The sequence below is a fragment of the Chelon labrosus genome (assembly GCF_963514085.1).
Source record: "Chelon labrosus genome assembly, chromosome: 22".
NCBI lineage: Eukaryota > Metazoa > Chordata > Actinopteri > Mugiliformes > Mugilidae > Chelon > Chelon labrosus.
Window position 1 is genome coordinate 13,097,082 of NC_140355.1, and position 21,438 is coordinate 13,118,519.

At 41.5% G+C, this 21,438-nt stretch overlaps 1 protein-coding gene across 1 annotated transcript; it reads left to right on the top strand.

Annotated features, from left to right (window-relative positions):
• The first annotated feature begins 205 nt into the window (after positions 1 to 205).
• Positions 206 to 7,472, top strand: tbx3a (T-box transcription factor 3a). Its single transcript, XM_084571816.1, has 7 exons — positions 206 to 800; positions 1,720 to 1,987; positions 2,389 to 2,535; positions 3,386 to 3,462; positions 3,775 to 3,932; positions 4,537 to 5,177; positions 6,078 to 7,472. The coding sequence occupies exons 1-7, from the start codon at positions 409 to 411 to the stop codon at positions 6,522 to 6,524; spliced, it is 2,130 nt and encodes a 709-aa protein (XP_084427942.1). The 5' UTR covers positions 206 to 408; the 3' UTR covers positions 6,525 to 7,472.
• Positions 7,473 to 21,438: the final 13,966 nt, after the last annotated feature.

The following is a 21,438-nucleotide window of genomic DNA, read 5'->3' on the forward strand; positions in this document are numbered from 1 at the left end:
GAGAAAGAATGCGCTGCAGTCAATTAAGTGACTCACCCCAGTTGCTTTAATTCGACTAATGTCCGAGAGCCAGCGACACTCAGAAAGGTGTCCGATGCGCGTCAACCTCCGAAGAAATTCGGTCTCTCAGCACTCCTGAAGATTAATGGAGAACATTTTTACATTGGCAGACTTTTGATCAAAATTCGGCAACGGTCTGTAGAGATTCAACAGCAACTTCTGAGAAACGGTGGATGCTTGTTCCTGCCGTCTTGAAGGAGGAATTCCCAAAGCTTTCCAACTTCAGATTTATTTTTTTCTCTTTTTTATTTTGTCCCCATTCGCAGCTCTTGTACGTATACGCTCCACTGTTGTAAGAAACATTGTGCTTCATCCGACCAGTCGTCTACATTTGTTGCCTGCACTTGGATGAACTTCCTGATGAGAGATCCAGTCATACAAGGATCAAGTATGGCATATCATCCGTTTATACCTCACCGGGGTCCGGAATTTGCCATGAGTGCAATGCTGGGTCACCAGCCTCCCTTCTTCCCGGCCCTGGCTCTCCCTCCCAGCGGCTCCCTGTCTCTGCCCGGCGCCTTGGGAAAACCGATCATGGACCAGCTCATGGGAGCCGCGGAGACCGGTCTCCACTTCTCCTCGCTGGGGCACCAGGCTGCGGCCGCCCACCTCAGGCCTCTGAAAACTCTGGAACCTGAGGAAGAGGTGGAGGACGACCCAAAAGTTCACCTGGAAGCCAAGGAGCTTTGGGAACTTTTCCACAAGAGGGGCACTGAGATGGTGATCACAAAATCCGGAAGGTGAAATATATTTTTTTTTGTGTGTGTTTTCTTTCCAGACATAGAATATACTATCAGGCACACAGAAAGCATGACATTACGCTGTTTGTGATTTGGATACATTTGTAATGCAATGCTCTTGGGCTAATTTGTGATCATTAAACCTACTTAGCAGCATTATTGTCATCAGCAAATGTTATGCAAATATAGCTTTTAGTGCACGATACTGTGTAACCCCAACAAGATTAAAAAAAGATATAATAGGACCAAAAATCTATCAAAAGTTATATATTTTTAGTTTCATAGAGTAAATGAATCCCAGTCTGTAGATAAAGTGTTGCAGAGATCTGTTCATACAACCTGCAGCAAAGTCAGAGGTCCGTGGTCACAAATATGCATTTAATGGTGGGATATACAACACAATGGAGGGCATTATGAATATAGTTGTTATTAATATTATTAGGCCTCCCATTACAGTAGTTTCCAACTCCAAAGATATATACACAAGCCTGGAGATGAAAAATGTGGCTCGAGTGTAATCCTCGTGTTATTTTTATGGCTCCTTTTTGGCAAAAGTTTAGTTGCCTCCGTGTAAATGTCAATTTTGTGCGTAAAGCTCTGACTAAATTATTTTCGTCATCGTGGTAGTGTCAGTACGCAAAGATGGCTGCTGTGTGTGTGCCTTTCGAGGCATTAAAAATAAGGCACCAGTCAGTGGACGTTTATTAAGCGTTAAAATAAATTTATTTACTTGCTACACAGAATGGTCACACACTTTTCGACTTAGTTTTGCCACAGATACATTCGCTTGTTTTATATTTTTGCACTCATTTAACACACCTCTTAAATTTTCGTTGTCTAAGAATAGTACAGCTTGATATTTTACGCAGTTTTATTTCCCACAACACCAGTGCTTACGATTTGTTTCCCTCTGCCACAGGCGGATGTTCCCTCCGTTCAAAGTGAGGTGCACTGGTCTGGACAAGAAGGCCAAGTATATACTCTTGATGGATATAGTTGCAGCCGACGACTGCAGGTACAAGTTTCATAACTCCCGCTGGATGGTGGCAGGAAAGGCCGACCCCGAAATGCCAAAGAGGATGTACATTCACCCGGACAGTCCGGCTACTGGCGAACAGTGGATGTCAAAAGTCGTCAATTTTCACAAACTCAAGCTGACGAACAACATCTCCGACAAGCATGGATTTGTAAGTTCAACTAATGTATGTCCATTTTCCTATTTATCAAATTTAACATTTTAACATACACATTGTGTTAAATGATTTTGCCTGTATTTTATTTTAATTTGGAAAGTCACAATTCTTTAGAGCCGAGTAATAAAATATACAAATATAAATGCCATTATGTTGAAGTAATGTTTTTTTTAAAAAAATAATTCCATATGTATAATTATTTTAATAATAATGAATTTGTCAATTTTCTGTAAAATCACATCTGATTTCAGGATAACATTTTAAAAGAATTTGTGACATTTTCTGTAATAACAAACACAAATGTCAGCGCGGCATTTAAACCGTGCGCAAACATTTATATCTGGACCTTTTTTAAAAGTATGTAATTAATTATCTGATGACTGTGTGTGTTGCAGACCATTCTAAACTCGATGCACAAATATCAGCCTCGATTCCACATCGTGAGGGCCAACGATATCCTCAAACTACCATACAGTACCTTCAGGACTTACGTTTTTCCCGAAACGGACTTCATTGCCGTGACTGCTTATCAGAACGACAAGGTAAGCGCAATTATTGCTCAGGGGCCTTATGATATATCCTGGATATCTTCTCAAACAGAGCTGGTTTGTCCCTTGCCCTGTCACAAGCGCTTTCCTCTCTGCCTTTCACGATCCGCACCATTTTGTTGTCATAAAATATGAAAGACGTCATATTTGCATGAGGCTGCGAGAGTGGGGTATCATAGTGGGGGTGATGTTGCGAGTAAGTGCCACATTCACCAGCCTGTGGTAGCAAAGTCATAATTCGGAGGAATGTTATACAGGTTATCTTCCTTTTATTTAATCACGTGGAACGGATTTGGCACAGATCCAGACCCTCTTTCTCCCCCTGCGTGTGTGTGTGTGTGTGAGAGAGAGAGAGTGTGTGTATATGTGTGTGTGTGTGCGCAAAACGGGTAAGGGGCTAAGAAATGAGGAAACAAATAGAGGCAAATCTTTGAGGTTAAAGGGAGGAAACAAAGTAGGGACATTTTGTGAGTCTGACTGCATGGTAACATTTATTTTATTTCTGAAAAAAATCAAAAAAAAAAATCAAAGAAGCTCTTTGAAACTGTTGGCAAACGATGACACAGGAGTAAAGTTTTGAAAAAGTTAAAAACAAAGCAACTTATCATGGGAAAACGTGCCAGTGGAAGGCCTCCTGTGGTCTTTTTGCGCTTGTGCGTTTTGTTTAACGTGTGTTTTAGCCGCGAAACCTAAAATATTTTACTGTAACCTACAGCTCTGGCCTGTGGTGCAACATGTTCTGTGGGCTATTGTAAAATCGCGCTCAAACTGATCACGAATCAGAACATTTTACGCAAAATTCAATTTATTTACTAATACTTACGCACATTTTCACTCATTTCAGATAACCCAGCTGAAAATCGACCATAACCCATTTGCCAAAGGATTCCGTGACACGGGCAATGGGAGAAGGGAAAAGAGGTAAGAAAAAAACGAAACTGCATTGCGAAAAAATTTTAAAAAAAAATGAAGCCTTGCTTGAAGACAGACAATGATCTTGCCGGATTAAATCTGCGTCTAAGCTTCCCTATGGTGAGCCGTAGGGAATTTGGCTCATCACACATTTTAATCAAATAGCTTAATAGGCAAGAATTTACTGTAATTGTTAAAGCGTGGAACAGGAATAAACACATTGTCTAAATGCGCTTCTGCATCATTCATCGTACTGCTGATATTGTTTCTGACCTGAGAACTGTGACCTCCACCTATAATAACCTGGGTACTTGTGCACAGGAAACAGCTGGCGCTGCAATCCATGCGTTCATACGAGGAGCAGCAGAAAAAGGAAAACGGGGCTTCAGACGACTCCTCTGGAGAGCAGGCCTCCTTTAAGTGCTTCGGCCAGGCCTCATCCCCCGCCGTGTCCACAGTGGGCCCCCCACACCTGAAAGGTAGGCTGACAGACCCCACCGTCAGTCACAGCTCCGATCACAAGTCGTGCGTCAAGTCGTAAAATTTCTATCGAGGCAGGATTCTAACAAAATACACGCAATGAGTTGAAAAGTTTATGAATGTAAATGAATAGCAGATCATTTATGTTCGATCCATCCACAGTTCGGAAATTAACAGAGCAGCCATCTGCCTTTACTGTCTAATTGAGATTAAACATCGCGAAAAATGAATATCCTCACTAATTGATGGCACAATAATCTCCGCGGAGACAATATATTTCTCTGCTGTTAATGGTTTTCGGATAATGTGCAAAAATAAATTCAAACTAAATTCAAAAATATAACGCAAAGTGACAATTAGCAGTAAACACTCGAACATCGCTGGAAATAATAGTAACCTTTAACGATGTTTCAGCTGTTGAACCGACTTAGTGCATCTCGTTGATCACACGTCGACCCATATTGTGCAATAAGTGTCCTACGCGTTAATTTTCTATTCCTCTTCTGAGGACAGTATGGCAGATAATTGGAGTTATTATTTTCATGAATCGCCGATGTGCAGCAAGACAACTGACTGTTCCAACTCCTCTTCCTACATCTACAGATTTCTGTGACAGCGACGAGGACAGCGACGATGAGAGCAAAGATGGACACAATAAAGATGGTCCGGACTCCAGCAAGATTTCCACTACCACGGAGGACGGGAAGGACCATGAGGCGAGCCCAGCTAAGGGACATCCATTTAGTAACAGTGACTCTAGCAGGATCCGCGAAAGCGGTCATAGGACTGAGAAAAGTCAGGCAGACTCACGACAGAGCCCCATCACTGTCATCTCCAGTACCACCCGCTCTGGAGAAGACCTCAAGAGCCCGAACCTTGATCAGCCCAAAACGGACGAATGTAGGTCAATAAGCAAGGACAGTTTCATGCCTTTGACTGTTCAGACTGAAAGCCCACACATAGGCCACAACCACTTGCATAATTTTGGATTTCCAACAGGCCTCACGGGACAACAGTTTTTCAATCACCTGGGGAGTGCGCATCCGTTTCTCCTGCACCCCAGTCAGTTCAATATGGGAGGTGCATTTTCAAACATGGCCGCGGGCATGGGACCACTATTGGCAGCAGTGTCCACGGGAGGGGTGAGCACCATGGACACAACTAGCATGGCATCCCCTCAGCAAAGCTTGACGGGGGCGCCAGGCCTTCCCTTTCATCTGCAGCAACATGTCTTGGCATCACAGGTAAAACCTGTTTTCTTTGGCCTGTACTTAGAGCTTTTCATAGAGCACATGTTGTATTGGATATACAGTATAGCAGACTAGGCCTCGGAGGCCCATGTGGCATGTTTAATATGTCAGAAATGGAGATACATATAAAGTCCATAACTTCATTTATGTGTGTTTTAAACAACTTTGAGACCGGATGTGTGTGTGAATATTGTTTGCTGCAGTTTGTTTACTTTGTTTTATTAGTATTCTGAGTAAAGCAAGGCAGCTGCATTTAAACTGCATTTGACTAGAGACCACGTTTTATTAGTTTTCTCTTGGAGTTGTTGTTGTTGGTGTTGTGGATATGAGCATTGCTATCATACTTAAAGAAAAAATGACTCTCAGAGACATAGACCACCTTGCAACAGCTAGACATGTTAGGCAATCTTTTGATATGAGCTCATTAAGTCTGATGTTTTAGAGCTACAATGAAAATGCCTAAATGACTCAGAGAGGGAAACAAGATTACGTTTTAAAAGACAATAAAAATGTCCTTTTTGTCCTATTGAAGTCAAAACATTTGTTACAGCTGCAGATTCTCTTAACACTAGGTATTAACATTTGCATTACACTTTTTTTTTTTTTTTCTTTGTGGAAAAAGCACCAGAGATGTTGTTTAGGTTTACCTGCAGGATATTTTGTTAGGACTAGGTTTTCAAAGATTGTGTGTGAATGGAAGCAGAAAGCACGGCGGGCTAATTCTGTTTTGGATCCGTGAAAGTAAAATCACGTTGAATGATTATTTTTACGCATTAGTCAGGCAACAAAGAGATGCATTTTGGCACAAATGTGCGTTTGATCGGCGTGGCAATGTGTGCTGTCAATATGCTATCAAATTTGTGGTTCACACTTCGCTTCTCTGTTTGTCTGCAGGGCCTTGCCATGTCACCGTTTGGCAGTTTGTTCCCATATCCGTACACTTACATGGCAGCAGCCGCGGCAGCCTCCTCCGCTGCCTCTTCCTCGGTGCACCGGCACCCTTTCCTGAACGCAGTGCGCCCCCGACTCAGGTACAGCCCCTACTCCATCCCCATGACGGTACCGGACAGCACTCTCCTCACCACCGCCATGCCCTCCATGGCAAGCAGCGGGTCCGATCTGAAAGGGGACGGCATTGTCCCGGCGAGCCCGGTGTCTGCCGTCACCCTGGATTCCACGTCAGAGGTGACTAGTCACTCGTCCACGTTATCCTCCGGATCGGTCTCCATGTCCCCAAAAACTTGCACCGAGAAAGACGCCGCCAACGAGCTTCAGAGCATCCAGCGCCTGGTCAGTGGACTCGACTCAAATCAGGACAGGCCACGGAGCGGATCCCCTTAGGATTTTTTTTTCTTCTTTTCTTTTCAAACACACCACCTGCTTCTCGTTTCGTTGTTGTCCTGAAAAGTGTTGACGGCGATGAAGACTTTAGGAGGACACCCTCGTAGATTCATGCAGATTTTAAAAGAAAAAAAAAGAACTAAAATCGTGAACTGTTGGACTCTTTAGTTTCTGAAATGCACTTTGTTTAATACACATCTGATATGTATATGTCTTTCTTTCTTTCTTTTATTATTTTTTTTTTGTTAAATTAAACAACACTTATCCTGTCATTTGAATACCGTACAAGTATTGAAACTGAAACGTTGGCATGGGTGTGACTTACAGATTTAGGAGAAGTTGCTGCTGTGTCCTGTCTCCTAACTTTATTGTACACGAGGGGAAATGTGTTTTAATATGCACTCTGAAACTGATTCGACTTCTTTTTGAATTCACTACCGTTTGACCTACCTTTTAAGGACTGCTGTATTTTGTCGTACGCCATTAATTGACTGAACAAACGTTGCATGCCCTCTAAAACCAAATTTTAACGCAAAAAAAAGTAACGTAAAAAAGGAAAATATTCAGCTTTAAATAGAATTATTTTCCTTTATTTCATTTCATTTTTGAATCAGGTTGTCAGTTTTTAGAACCAAATTTATTTTTCTTCATGCCTTTTCGAAATCAGACTAGGCCAAATAAAATGGTGCTCCGGGACAAAACTATGGCCCCAAGCATGCGTAATTTATCCCAAACATGGCAAAGGGAAGCAGAAATTGAAAGTAAATATTAAAAAAAAGAAAAGAAATAAAAGGTAGTATTGATCATCGGTGTAAATAGGGATATATAAGATATTTATGTAATTATTTCATATTGTTATTGCGTGTAAATACAACGGAGTAGTTTGTTTCTAGGGATCTGTTCTTAATTTATTGTCAATATATCAGTGTAAAGATAGTTTGTGGGCTATTATCCTTTTGTTGCCATTCGCATTTATACCCCCCACCCCTCCCCCCCCCCCCACCCCTTTTAAAATATGGACTCTTCCCAAATATCCACTGAGCTAGTTATTCACACTCATGTGCCATTGTATTTTTCACTTGTTGTCCCCGTGTGTGAAGTGCTACTGTTTAAAACGAATGGAAAAAGCGACGACGCACTGCACCAATGGCTTGAATTTTTCTTTTTCTATTTCTTTTCTTTTTTCTTTTTTTTTTGGAGAAAAGTAAAATAAGTGTTGTTGAAGTGTGACAAAAGTGGACTTTTTTTTTGTTTCTGTTCTTATTAAAATACTTTGCGAACCTGATCGTAAAAGTGCCGCATAATCGAAAAATATGAAGGTTTCTTTTGTGTTTCTTAAGTTGTCAGTGGGTTATGTTGTATTGGAGTTATGTCTAGTTTACAACATCGACATCGTGTTCTTGAAAGTTTCAATAAAACATTGAAATGCCATTTCTTAGTGTGTGTGTGTCACTCGCTTTATCCAATTACAAGAGCTGGAAATTGTTCTTTAAATTCGCTTGGAAGTCCGAGACTGTGCAGCCTTGCGCAAAAGTTGCTGCCACCGTGTTTATGCTCGGTTTGGGGAGGTGAGGACAGTCTCTTTGAACACAGCCTAGACGGTCCACATGAGTTCACTGAAGTGGGCAAAGAGTCCAATTAAGATAACTCAAAGCGAAGTTAAGACCCCCAAAACCCAGTTCCAGATATCATACCTGAGATGTCTACCTGGGCATTGGCGAATTGAACGTTTTTATTGGTCTTACTGGCGTCAGCTGCAAAGAAAACATATATGCAGCAAAAATTAATAGTTTTTATAATGAACAGTGGGAATGGGGGCGATTTATAAAAGCCTAACATGTGTGTGGAAGTTACATCTAAAATGAGGGCCTGTATTTGTTTTAATAAACTGAATAAGAAACTTTACTCAAAAGGATTGGGTTTATTCACGTTTGGAGACAGGACTCCCGGTGATTTGACACGACTGACGGCGCAGCATCATACACTGGCGAAGTGTTACTTTCGGCCAGAGCAGAAACCTGACTGCACCTCGTGTCATGAGTTTATCAACACCATATCTTTATTTTGTATATTGTCTGGTTAATGTGTAGCGAACATGGCGCTAGTGAATAGCTGTAATCACGATACAAACTGTCTCAATTGGTCTGTCTTATTGCTCACCTGGCGCCTTTGCTGGGCATATCTTCCATTTTATTGCACGGAAGGCGACAATGCGTCTGTGATCGTGCCCCCACATACGACGCCCCCAAGCGGCTACGCTAGCGCCGGCCTGGTAACCGCAGAGGCTGAACGGAGCAAAGGACACAGCCTGGGCGAGAGCTCACCGAGGGGACACTGATAAAGCGATAAAGTTGCTGGGCTTGGTCACGCAGCTACTGTAAATTCTAAAATGTGGGGCACTCACTGGCTAATAAAGAAATGCGTAACCATCCAGCAACATCCATGCAACAACAACAACAAGAAAACAGCCTGGAAACATGTTTCAATTAAAATCTATATATTTTCATCCCATGTGTGTTTAATATAATGAGTCCACGTGGTGAGCCACAGACATGGAAATGTGACACAAGGCACTCAACTGATAAAGGCACAGTAACTCGTAGTAACCGTTCAGTTTTTGAGAATTAAAAAGTGTTGCACTGCCTTGTAGTTGCTCTAGCACAACTACCAAAGCTGATGTTGCTTTCTGTCTAAAGACAACCTAATTATTGGCCATTATAATAAAGTGCTTTGAAGTGAATCGGCTGAGCCTCGCAGCCCTGAGCACCTCCTCACAACACGAGTAAATTAAATATAATGTTAACATTTATCCTCGATTCATGACAAGTTTGGCGGTAGGCTGATTTTTCCTCACTGGATGTTTAACATCGGGTTGACCGGCTTGCTGAGACTCAAATGCGGTCAGTTGCGCCATCTAGTGGCAGTAAATCACGAACAACTTGAAAAAAAGAAACTGCGTGTATCTTTTTAACTTCAAGCCTTCCATCACTGAAGCGTCTCCTAAATCAGTTTCTGGCATCTGTTCACCGGAAGTGCTGGTCACCTGCATATTTATGTAATGTATTTACAGCCCAGGTTGTTTTCCCATAATTAAATGGTCCAACTGAATAATTTCTCCAGTGTCACTGCTGTATGCATATCTCAAGTATAGTTTAGAAAATTGAATAATAGATACACATCTTGGGGGTTTATAGTTGCAAAATATCACTGAGAAACTTAAGAAGGAAGCTTTCAAAGCAACTCTGGAGATGTTTTAGTTAAAAGAAAATCCAAATCGTTTAAAAACTAATTCATGCTGAAACATTGCTTAGACTTTTTTGTTTACACTTTTTCTTGAATGCAACTTTCACTTATTTCAAGCTGAAATGATCTGCAGAGTAGGTGCAGATGTGTTTCCTTGTCTCTTGCATTAAACAAAATGTTTAAGTCGAGCGCAGGATTGGTAAAAAAAAAAAAAATTTCATCAGATGTTAAAATTGTCCATGTTTTCTACATCAAAGAGCATTCCAAGAATGTGTCCCAACACGATCTCTGATTTGAGACGTTGCTGAGCAGATCACAAAATCCACTGGAGGTAGAAGGTGCCTCTGTGCACGTGAACTCGTTGTTTTTTAAAACATTAAACGTGTCTCCAGGGGTCGTGGACGAGCATACAGTAGATTCAACTGCTTTTTGGTCACAAAATAAATCCAGTATCAGATCTCTTCATTGTGTCTGGGGATTAAAAACAGTAGGTCATTGGACGTTTGGTTTCTCGGTGTGTGGCATTCCTGTTTTCGGCGCTTTGTTTTTACTTTTTGTTAAAATAACCAAAATCTCTCAGAGGTTTCTCATTAGAGTTATTAAATTAGTCATATAATGTTGAGCTGTAAATTTCCGTTCAACACATTTGTGCCGTTGAGGTTTATAACCACACACACATGTAAAACACTTACACATACAGAAATGATAGGTTGTAAAACGAACACCTGAAGTTAATGTGGCAGAAGCAACATTACTGATGGCTAAAACTATTTTTCCAAGAACAATGATGGCTCATCTTTTAAACATTTCCACTGATGAATGCCAATTACAGTATTAAAGTTTTTATTTTATGAACAAAATAATCTGTAGTGGTGCAAGTCTTCTTGTACGGGCACGAGCAGTTCTCAACACGATTCTTTTGATGGCAACCAGGGGAGGCATATTCATGATATTGCTTGTAAATGTAAATGCTTCCCCATGCATTTACATTGTATGCATAGGGTTGCAAGAAGCTTTTTTTTTTTATAAACGTGCAACACAAATTCTTGTGATTGCATTAAGGTATACGTTATCTCATCAAATTTCACTGCTTAAAAGTAATTCAACAGATGCACTATAGTATAAATTAACAGTTTCACATAGATACTTCAAGTGGGTTACTGGAGTACTAAGGAAATATCCCCATAGTGAGTTTCAGTAGTTTATTTTTTATTCTAAGTTACAATCATGCAGTTGTTTTTCTGAATGAGCACTTTCAACCGGAACACAACATTCCCCATCTACACCTGTGACTGCCATGTTAGTGGTTCAGTGTTTGTGTCATTCTCTGAAATGTGCTGAGACAAGACTGAGACTGTGCAAAAAAAAAGAAAGAAAGAAATAGGTTATGCTGCATTATGAATATGAACAGAAATCTTGCAGATCATGACCGAATGACTAAGAAGAAAACCGATGCACGCATCCAGACAAGTGACATGTTTTGCTGTTAGAAGAAAGAGTCTGAAACAGAAATTGCACTGAGGCGTCCATAAAACTATGGGTTGAGGGTTATAGCATTAGTTTTTACTGCTGTGGCTGCTTGTTCATTTATAACGTGGCAGTGCCATCTGGCGTCCAAGGACCATTACTACATTTCTGCTTAGATACAGAAACACTTTACTGATGTGTTTTTAAAGTTTTTCAACCACTGATGTTTAACTCAGCAAAAGTCAGGGAACGCAGTTTTCCTCCACTGATTTTAGGCACTAAAATTAAATCTTCTAAAACTGCAAATAAAGAGATACAGTGATCTCAAATTGCAGTCACCTGACTGAATGATTTGTTGGGGAGTGCAGATTTCACTTGAGTGCTCACAGTCTTTTCACACTTGTTCTTAATGAAAAACAGTTACTTTCTATTCTGTTGTCATGTTCTCTGCGTGAGAATACAGGAAGGCACAAAATCTCCCGTTCTATAATCAGCCAGAGTTAAATTGAAAGGGGCACAGCAGCAAGCTATAAAATATAACTGCTAAAAAAAAAAAAAAAATGGATTGAAGGAAAGTGGAAAAGGCAGTCGTGGATGACCCGACAGCTGATTGGTTAGGATGCATACGAAAATACCCTCTGCGGTTCAACTCCTAGTGGACCAGTCTCTGGTGCATGTCACTCAACCGAAGGTTGTTTTGGGGTTTTTTTGTTTTTAAACCACAATTATTGTCAATCTTTTATGCAGCTATACAACAAAACTAAAAATAAAAGGTTGTTGGGACGGCCCCGTCTAAGCTGGGATAAATCTACGTTGGGACCAGCTTGTTGTCAAGCATACTGGATGCTACAGAGAGTGCAGAAGTTCAAGAGCAGTCCAAAGGCATCCAGCATTTCTTTTTTCATCAGAAAGATTTACCGTGCCCTAGCGTAGAGCATATACCCAAATAAAAGTTATTTTAAATTAAGATGCTGTTTGTAGGACTTAAAGCAAACTCAGTGTTGTTAGGGTTCATATTCACACTAAACGGCTGAAGGAGGCTCTTAGGTTAAGGTTAATCCAGCTGTGGTCATTCCAAGGCTGCATTTATCGAAAACTGCTAAAAGCTAAAAGTCTGTGACCTGACCTAAATGAGATGAAGCAATGAATAGACTTCCTGAAATATACTGATGCGTTGTTTTCCATTTTGCGTCAAACCCTGACTGCATGTGTGAACTTGTGATGTGACACAGGGCAGATGAGTGAGGAGTTTTTAGTAGGCGTATTTTCAGAGTAGTATCTGGTTTTGGTAAATTTTAAAATGAGTGTGGAGGAGGCTACGCCTTTTGGTGCATTCGTTTGGCATTTTGCAGAGAAGGTCTGGTTTTTGCTTCAAAAATACCAGAACTGTACCAGAAGTCGTTTGTAACAACGCACTGCGGCTTGCAATATTTATTTTTTTCTCTTCTACATTGCAGCTTAAAATCAGGATCAACTCAGTGAGGACTCCACTGGATATAAGTTCTTAACATGTAGGTCAATAGGACACTACTGAGAATTTTCATGGACAAACATTTGTTAACAGATCATCTGGATTTTGGTTTAGTTTTTAAAGTTACAAGATCAATCTTACTCCCTGAAGTGAACTTATTCTTGTGATTATCATTTAAATTCAGTTGCTAATTCTCTTTCTGATGATTTGAGAGAAATTCTATCATTTGATTTGAGTAACCTGCAACTGAAACTTTAGACATTGGCAACATCGTATACGATATATTAGATGTGCTCTGACTGGTTATGTAACACTGCGTGCCAGGACTAAACAAAACTTTAAACAGAAGGTGATACTGAAACTCCCGGCTTCCAAAAAAAAGCCGCGGAATGAAAACGTGATTTCTACCTGCGTGATTGTTTGTTTTAGAGGAAAAAGCCCCCGGAGGAGTAAATCGGACTTGGGTGTTGTGTGAAGCTGCAGCTCAAAATATCACATCAGGGGATAAAGTTACACTGTTCTGAGGCGTTTGCAGCTCGCTGACATGCCTGCTTGTCAGTCAATTAAATTCTCCATTTCTGTTGCTGTCAGCTCTAATTCTACTCCATCACAATGCGATGCCCCGGAGCTGTCGGGGAGGTGTGTTATGGCTTGCTCCAGAACGCGATGGCGCAACCATCTCTGTCCACATCGTATTACAGAGTGTAGCGGGTAGCATTTTTATGTCTAAGATGACACCAGCAGCCGTGCCAGGTCATGTCATTTGTACTCAAAAGAGGAAGACGCAAATCTGTTTATTTCAACTTTAAGTGCACTCAGCTTTCATGATTTTCTGTGACTGATTGGCTAAAAGGTTCCCTGAAAACATGATTTGTCAGTCCACAACCTTCCAAACTACCTCATAAACTACAATTTACTCCACCACTATCCTTCCAGAGTATATCAATTTGATCTTCACAACAATAAAGTAAATATAATTATTAGATTTCCAACATGAGCTGAAAATATGAAGGTATTAACTGATTAATAATACAACATAATATATGTAACTTTTTCAACACTTTCCTGTGGTATGCATACCTGACATCTGCAAACCCAAAAAGTAGATTGCCAGATGGATAGGAAAACCAGGCCACATGTGTGGTACTGTATGCCGTGTGAGGCATGATACATTGTTTGCACATGCAAAACCACGCTGCTGCTCTGTTGTCTTCGGCTAAATGGGTTCTTTACATGCTCTTCACTCATTCAAGTTCCTTAAGTAGAAGCCCCGGGTCCAGCCGCAGAATCCCTGCATCCGAGAGAAGACGTTTAATCTCGACCATCAGATGGAAGTTTAAATGAGCTGTGGGTGAACAGGAGAAGACAGCCAAGTCTCCCTTCGCGGGCCTAATAGTCTCCACCATCAGCGGCACTTCATACACAACCGCTGGCGGGCAGATTAGAAAGAAGGCTCACCACAAACACAGACACACACACACCAGTAAACATGCTAGAGGATTTGGGGCATGCATGCACATGTGACCGTTTGAAGTACACCAAGTTAAGCGCGCAGATTCTAATATTTACAAGTGCATTTGCACGACCTCCTGATGCAACAATCTAGCCACACATGCACGTCCCTTTTGTTGTGTCTGTATGAAAGCAGCCGTTTTCGCGGCATAGTCACTCCACCTTTGTAAAACGATATCATGCAACAAGGATATTGCTTTTTGCCTCTTACGTACTCATCTATCATCTATCTACAGCATGCAGGCTGCGACAGGGGAGGTGCGCATCCTCTAAAAGCAGCAACATTCATTATGAGTAACAACACCATAGGAACGCTTGGTAACATTTGCATCTGGACACAAGTGGAGCCCTCTATTGGCTGTAGGATAATTGTATGTATTCAAAATATTAACTTATGTAAAAGTGCCAGAGCTGGACTGATATTTTAACTTAAGTAAAAGTATGTCCTTTATTTTATTTTATTATTTTTAGGTCAAATTAGAGGTAATTGTTAACTACTCTGTATGGGGCTACATCTAATGATTGATGCATGTTTTGTCAGAGCAAGCTCAAACCTAAAAAAAAAATAAATAAATAAACTGATCGCGCTTAAAAGAGAAGAGCAGCAAATCTTGATGTCTGACAAGAAAAAACAAAAAAAGAAACAGATGATAACCAGAATATGTTCATTTTCCCCCGATCAACTAATCGGTATATCAGTTAATGGTTTCAGCTTTAGTATAATTCATTGTTGGATTTAATTTATAAGAAATCATCATGAATTCTTTATATGTTGTGCATACAAAATCTTAAGTAAGTAGTAAAATAAATAGTAGTAAATGACCCAAACACTTATGGGTATTTAGGTACAGTACTGAGGCAATACATACACTTACGGACCCTTCAAGTATGATGGACCAAACCATATAAGGGCATGATCATGAAGGTTTTCAAGCATAGCAATGAGAAAAGATCATCAATACACTACTACAAAACCCATCAACAAGTGGGTGCAGAGCAGAAACATAACAGACAGCAATCAAAGCAAGCAGACATCAAAGCAACAGTATACTCCCAAGAGCCAAAAATGCTCTCAATCAGTCCACGAAGAGCTCCAGTCAGAACCGTCGTATTTCATTGAAACGCGCACTATTGCATAACTCTATTGCACAATACTTCTATTGCACCCCTGCAAAAATGCACCGGTATACTGCATTTATATTTGTATCTATTGTATTTTGCTGTGAATGATTCCATTTCTTTTTTGTGAAGTATTTTTCACTGTGCACTGGGCAGTGACGGGGAGTTGCACACCAAAATCTCATTGCACGTCTTTTGTGCAATGACAATAAAGGGCATAGAATAAGTTTCTGGCGGCAATATTGCAAATATTTCCCTGAGGAATCCAAAACAGCACCAAAGAAGAACTCCTGGAACTACATTAGGCCATAAAACACACCTCTAAAAAAATGAGAAAGTTTGCCAGTTATTGCTGAATATGAAAATTGGCAGAAAATTGGCAGATGTTATTCCATCTTGTTTTCACTGCCTTTGGCGGACTGCATTTTTCTCTGTGTTTAGGATCAGTGTCTTCCTGGATGATGGAATTCTGTGATGCGTTTAACTGAATCTGAGCAGACTACATGTTTCCTGTTGCTTCTATCAGCAGTGGAATCATCAATAAAGGGCAGCGTGCCAGTTCTGTTGGCATCCATACATGCCCGAGCCACAACAGGACCATCATGTTTGACAGACGAGGTGAGAATCCTCAGGTTATGATCTCTTCCATTTTCCGCCACACTTACGTCTTTCTTCCTCTTTTTGACATGTTTATTTTCATTTCATCAGTCCGTGCAACTTTGTTCCAGAACTCTGCTGGTTTCCTTCTTGGATTATTTATTTATTTATTTATTTTGCAAACTGCAACCTTGCCCGTCTGTTTTGATGTGAATTCTCTGAGCTTAAGGAATGCACTTTTGATGAAATCTTCGCTTGACTGTTGACAAGGGAATGTGCATGCCTAAACACAGAGAGCATAGTGAACAGGCATAAAAGGTTTTCTTTATTCACCGTGCAAATTATTTTCTGGTCATCCACAAGACTTCTTGTTTTATCTGCTAGTTTTTCTGTGCACACCATGCACATTTTTGTTGTGAATTGGGCAGTACATACATGTCAAAAATAGTTAAATAGTTATTTTAATATTGAAAGCTGTTATAACTTTATTTCACGTTGAATGTGCTGAAGTGCAAAGCCTTGTCTAAATACTAATACAGTCTGTATTGTGTACTATATTGCATGGTGTTGGCTGCTTTGAGGCGAGGTAATGAAGTTAAAAGCCTCGAGCTCTATGAGAACCGTTTGACTTCGCACTAGCTGCGGGGCTTTCATCGCCGAAACCCCACATCACAGGGAAATATTGCTCAATTATAAAACATGACAAAAACCCCACTTCCAATTAAGGACACAAGCATAGAAGAAAAAACAGGAACAACCAGCACCAATCCCTGAAGCTATCTGTGAATGACTAATAAAACATTAAAAAACGAAGATCCTACACCTACAACACTTAATTTCTAAAGCACCATATACTTTTCCCGCTAGGGAGTGTGACACGCTGCAGGCTATTTCACAGGGCAGGAACACCTGTTGCAACGTACTGTACTGGTTCTTCAGTCGTCATTGTGACACTTTATTTTCTGCGTGACTGTAACCATTTATAATAATCTATTGTATTTGTGTTCTCCATGACGTGTCTTCTCTTACTCGCTCGGTATAACTGGTTATAGTTATGTGCGGATTGACGGGCATTTTGGTGTTTTTGATGCAGTAGATGTCTTGTCTGTTACTATGTTCTCGGCTGTGTGGTTGGAGCTGTGCCTCAGAAGCAAATTCTAGTGCAAAGCACCAAAATGCTTGCGGGATTGAGGATTTATGACGCAAAATAAACAGAAAGTGGCACCCCTGTATACAGTACATGCAAGAATAAAGTGCAGACAATGGTGATAGATAGCGAGCAGACACATTAAAAAGAAAAGCGTATAGCTAAAGTACAGGATCAGACTGCAGTTGTTGTGCTCTTTGGGAAGCAGTGATGTAGACTGTGGCTATAACAGCAGCAGGGGCACTGGACTGAGGTAGTGCTCCTTCATGCACCATGGGTGCAGCAGCGTGTCCTTGAAGGGAGCCCAGAAAGCATATGGAGGGACGGCGTCGGCCCTCCTTATGAATGTAAGTCTCTTCCTGTCTACTGCTGGCTGATGCCACCTCAGCGTTATAAGAGTGTGAGGATCAGCCCACAACAAGACTCTAAGTCGACTCGATCCAGTCCAACTTTGGGTCGAAGTGAATCATCTGTAGATAACAGCGGTCAGGGGAAGTCTGATGTATAGACGTGTAAGGGAAATGGAGCAAGAACAGTCCCCCCGCAAAGGCCACCATGGTCTCGCCTACTGTGGCCAGCTCGTAATGAAGTCAATACCGCTCACCCCATTTTGCGTTCAGAATTGTTGAAAGCAAAAGCAGGATCCTCACATCCTCCTTTCTTCTCCCACAAGGTGTGAGAGAGATCTGTGGAGGCGGCAGATGACGGCAACACCCATCCCAGTGAATGGCTGGTAGGCATGCTGCAGCACATCCAGAGGCCCCTCCCCTCAACCAATAGGACCCAAAGGCGCCCACTGACAATTTTCTGTTACCAGACACCACAGGACACCCTCAGAAGACCCATGTCCATTCTCTGATGAGTCAAAACTGTTTTGGAGGCACAAGGGAGACCTACACATCCCATCACTAGTGTAGATGGTAGCATACCTTATGTCGTACCCTTTCCAAACACTGGTTTCTTGTTAGCATTGTAAGCTTATCCATTTTATTAGGAATGGTTAATAATGTCTCTTTTTTGCAAGCCGATTGATTCCCTTCCTGAATTCACATCCGTTTCCGTAACTGTGGATTTCAGGTGTTTCCCGGGAACCAGCCCACTGATACACTGAATCAACAGTTATTTCACATTGCATCTTCCACAAGTAAAAAGGAATAGCCGTTATGAATAGCCAGATAACTTCAGAGCTACAGGAGCTAATAATACCAAAGATGTCACTGCCAGATTTATTTTTCAGCGGATTGAAAGAAGAATTCACAATGAATTCACTAAATATAAGCACATTCTGGCCGTAAATACCATGCAGTCCGTCAACAAATGATCCAAAGCGTAACCCAAAATCCACCATGATGCGCGCAAGCTTTTGAAATGCCCTTCACACTCTGCCAGTCAAGCCTATGTGAATAATGACCTGGCATTCCAGTGGATATTACTTAGACATGCAGCACCCAACTAGACCAGACCAGACCAGGCACCCCCACCCCATAGCAATGACACTCCTTGATGGCAGCAGCCATACCCAGCAGGATGCAGCCTGACACAGGCACACACACAAAAACGATTTAGGAACAACTCAAACAGCACAATCTGTTGACCTGGCCATTAAATTCACTAGATCCCAAACTGATTAAGTATCTGTGGGATGATCCACGGATGTCCCTCCCTTCAACCCATAGGACCATCGTGATGAGTCACGACTGTTTTGGAGGCACAAGGGAGACCTACACGATATCAGGAAGGTGGTCATAATGTTATGCCTGATCGGTGTATATGAAACCCGCTCAGATGAACATTTTTAAATAAAGAACAAAGCAACTTTGTTCGGTGATGGAAGTGTCCAGCCAAGGCGCCTCTTTTGTAAAGGTTTTTCAGCACTGTATTCAAATCATCCGCGGTGCCGACAGCACAGAGACAGGGCGGTGGAAATAAATTAAACAAGTGTTGACATGAAGGCAATTTACACAGTGGAAAATAACAAGGATGCTAAAAATAAAGCCTCTCTTCATGTTGTATCCTTCCCCGTGGTGGATTAAGACGGGATAACATAATGTTTGCAATAAATAAAGCTTTGCAGGTGGTGCTTTGCTATAGCTGGTTATTCACAAACAGCACTGGAGATATAGCGTTAGTAGAGAAACCTTTTATCTTGTTCTCTCCACAGGCCATGTAGAGAGAAAAACATTTATTGGAATCTCTATTTGCCATTGAAAACCTATAACATAGACGTGTGTGCAAAAATCAAGAGTTTTGCAAATATGAGTGGGTGGACATTTTTACATTCACTTCTAACTTTGTCAAATATGTAATCTACGTGCAACGCTACGTCCAAATGTTTGACACGGATGCCAATGTTTTACGTTCACATTTTGTCAGATTTCCTACAAAAGCCGCCGTGTGTGCCGTCGATTTCATTACTTCACATTCGTGTTTGTCAGGTTTCCTACAAAAGCCGCCAACTTGCTGTAACACTGCTGGCCTCCTCCCTGCGGAAAACTGAGCTGCAAGTCAGACGCGTCACCCACAGGTCTGTGAATAAACAGATTCATTTACATAACCGACCCAACAATTATACACACTGAAACACTGTCCGGTCTCACCGCTCTCACGTCTTCTGCCTTTACATCACGGTGATAAATAACGACGCGGGGAAAAAAAAGCAACGGTTTTTGTTTGTGTAAAACAGATGTGAGTATGACTGGTCAAGCGGTGAAGGCTCGATTCCCTGTGGTGTTTTGAAGATACAGAAGTCTTCCAACAGATGACATAACGGAAACTATTAGTTAGTTTTTGTTGTCTCTGGATGGTCCTCCGTCTTGGAGAAGACTCTCCAAACTAATGCATTTATACCACATCTCTGCTCCACCACAGTAAACACTCTTAAATGAGCATCAAAAGTTATGCATCTTTCCCTGAACAAATATTGGAGTTGATCCTAAACAAGTTTCAGTGCAAATGCATTGAACATTTTCTGAAAGAGGCAGCACACCTCCCCTCCTCTCAACCTATCCCGCACTTCGTTCATCCCACACGTGCATTCCCAGAGACACCGCCCAGTAAAAGTGTCTGCAAACGGAGCTGAACGGGTGCATCGGAGACGCTCAAACAGGTTGAATGAAATGCATCATGTTCTCCAAAGTGTTTTACTACTAAAGCCTTGCAAACATCACTATTACACGTTCATGTGAGTGGGAGGAGATGAGTTTGTGCAGCTTACTCAGTGAGGAGGGAGTGGAATATTCCAAGAGCCAGGATCTAAGCAAGGCAGCAGGTTACTTAGGGAGGCTGTATGTGAATCATTTCTTCTGTTGTTTAATGGCTGTTGGCAAACCACTTCTCATTATCGCTACCCTTTGAACAGAATCTTTACTATAATAATAAATTCTCCAGCCTGGTTTTCTGAATGAACGCCACTGTTCTTCAAGTGTCTGAGGTTGTATTGCTGCCATCTCCTGGTGTTTTCTCCTTAATACTCATTGGGGCCTTTCTGTGTGGAGTTCTCCCTGTGTCTGCGTGGGTTCTCTCTGGGTACTCTGGCTTCCTCCCACTGTAAGGTTAATTCTAAATTGGCCGTAGGGTTAGGGTTAGGGCTTGGGTTAGCCCTGCGATAGACTGCCGACCTGTCCAGGGTGCACCCCGCCTCTCGCCCAATGACAGCTGGGATAGGCTACAGCCCTCCCTGCGACCCTCCAGAGGTCAAGTAATTACAGAATATGAATGAATGAATGAATGAATGAATATTAAAACATCTTCTATTTCATATAAATCATTGCTGTGTTATATGGGTCAATATTTGGCAGAGTTCTCCACCAAGTTCTCCTCCAAGGTGTATTAAGGAAGCGTAAAGACAGATGTGCGTCTCAGTTCCAGCTTTTATCTTTATCTGGGCTTGACTTGTACCTGCAGCGTGTTTCATCCCTTTTATGGGCTTGAAAATAACTTCCCAGCGTCCACTTCCATTCTTGGACACACCAAAGAGCCAAAAAGAGGCGAATGAAAAAAACAAATTCATAATTTCTGGATTTGACAGGGCCATAATTTGTGCATTTGAACATGTCAGAGTTGAAGGTGCTTTGACCTCAGTGAAGTGAGACATGATGGCCCACAGGCCTGCACGGTGTGCGACTGTGGCCTTGGCTGGAGCAGACCACACTGCATGATTCCCATGCTCATTACCTCAGCTCAGTAGGTGGCTTGGCGCCTGCATCTGTGCTGTTGATAATAGCAATGTGTCTGCGTGTGCTTGTGTACTTTGAAGGCTTAGCATGTATTTCTCTCTATTATATAACAAGATGCCATCCTAGAATCCACGTTACCGAGCAGGTTTGAGGGTGTAATTACAGCTATATCTGCATCAAACG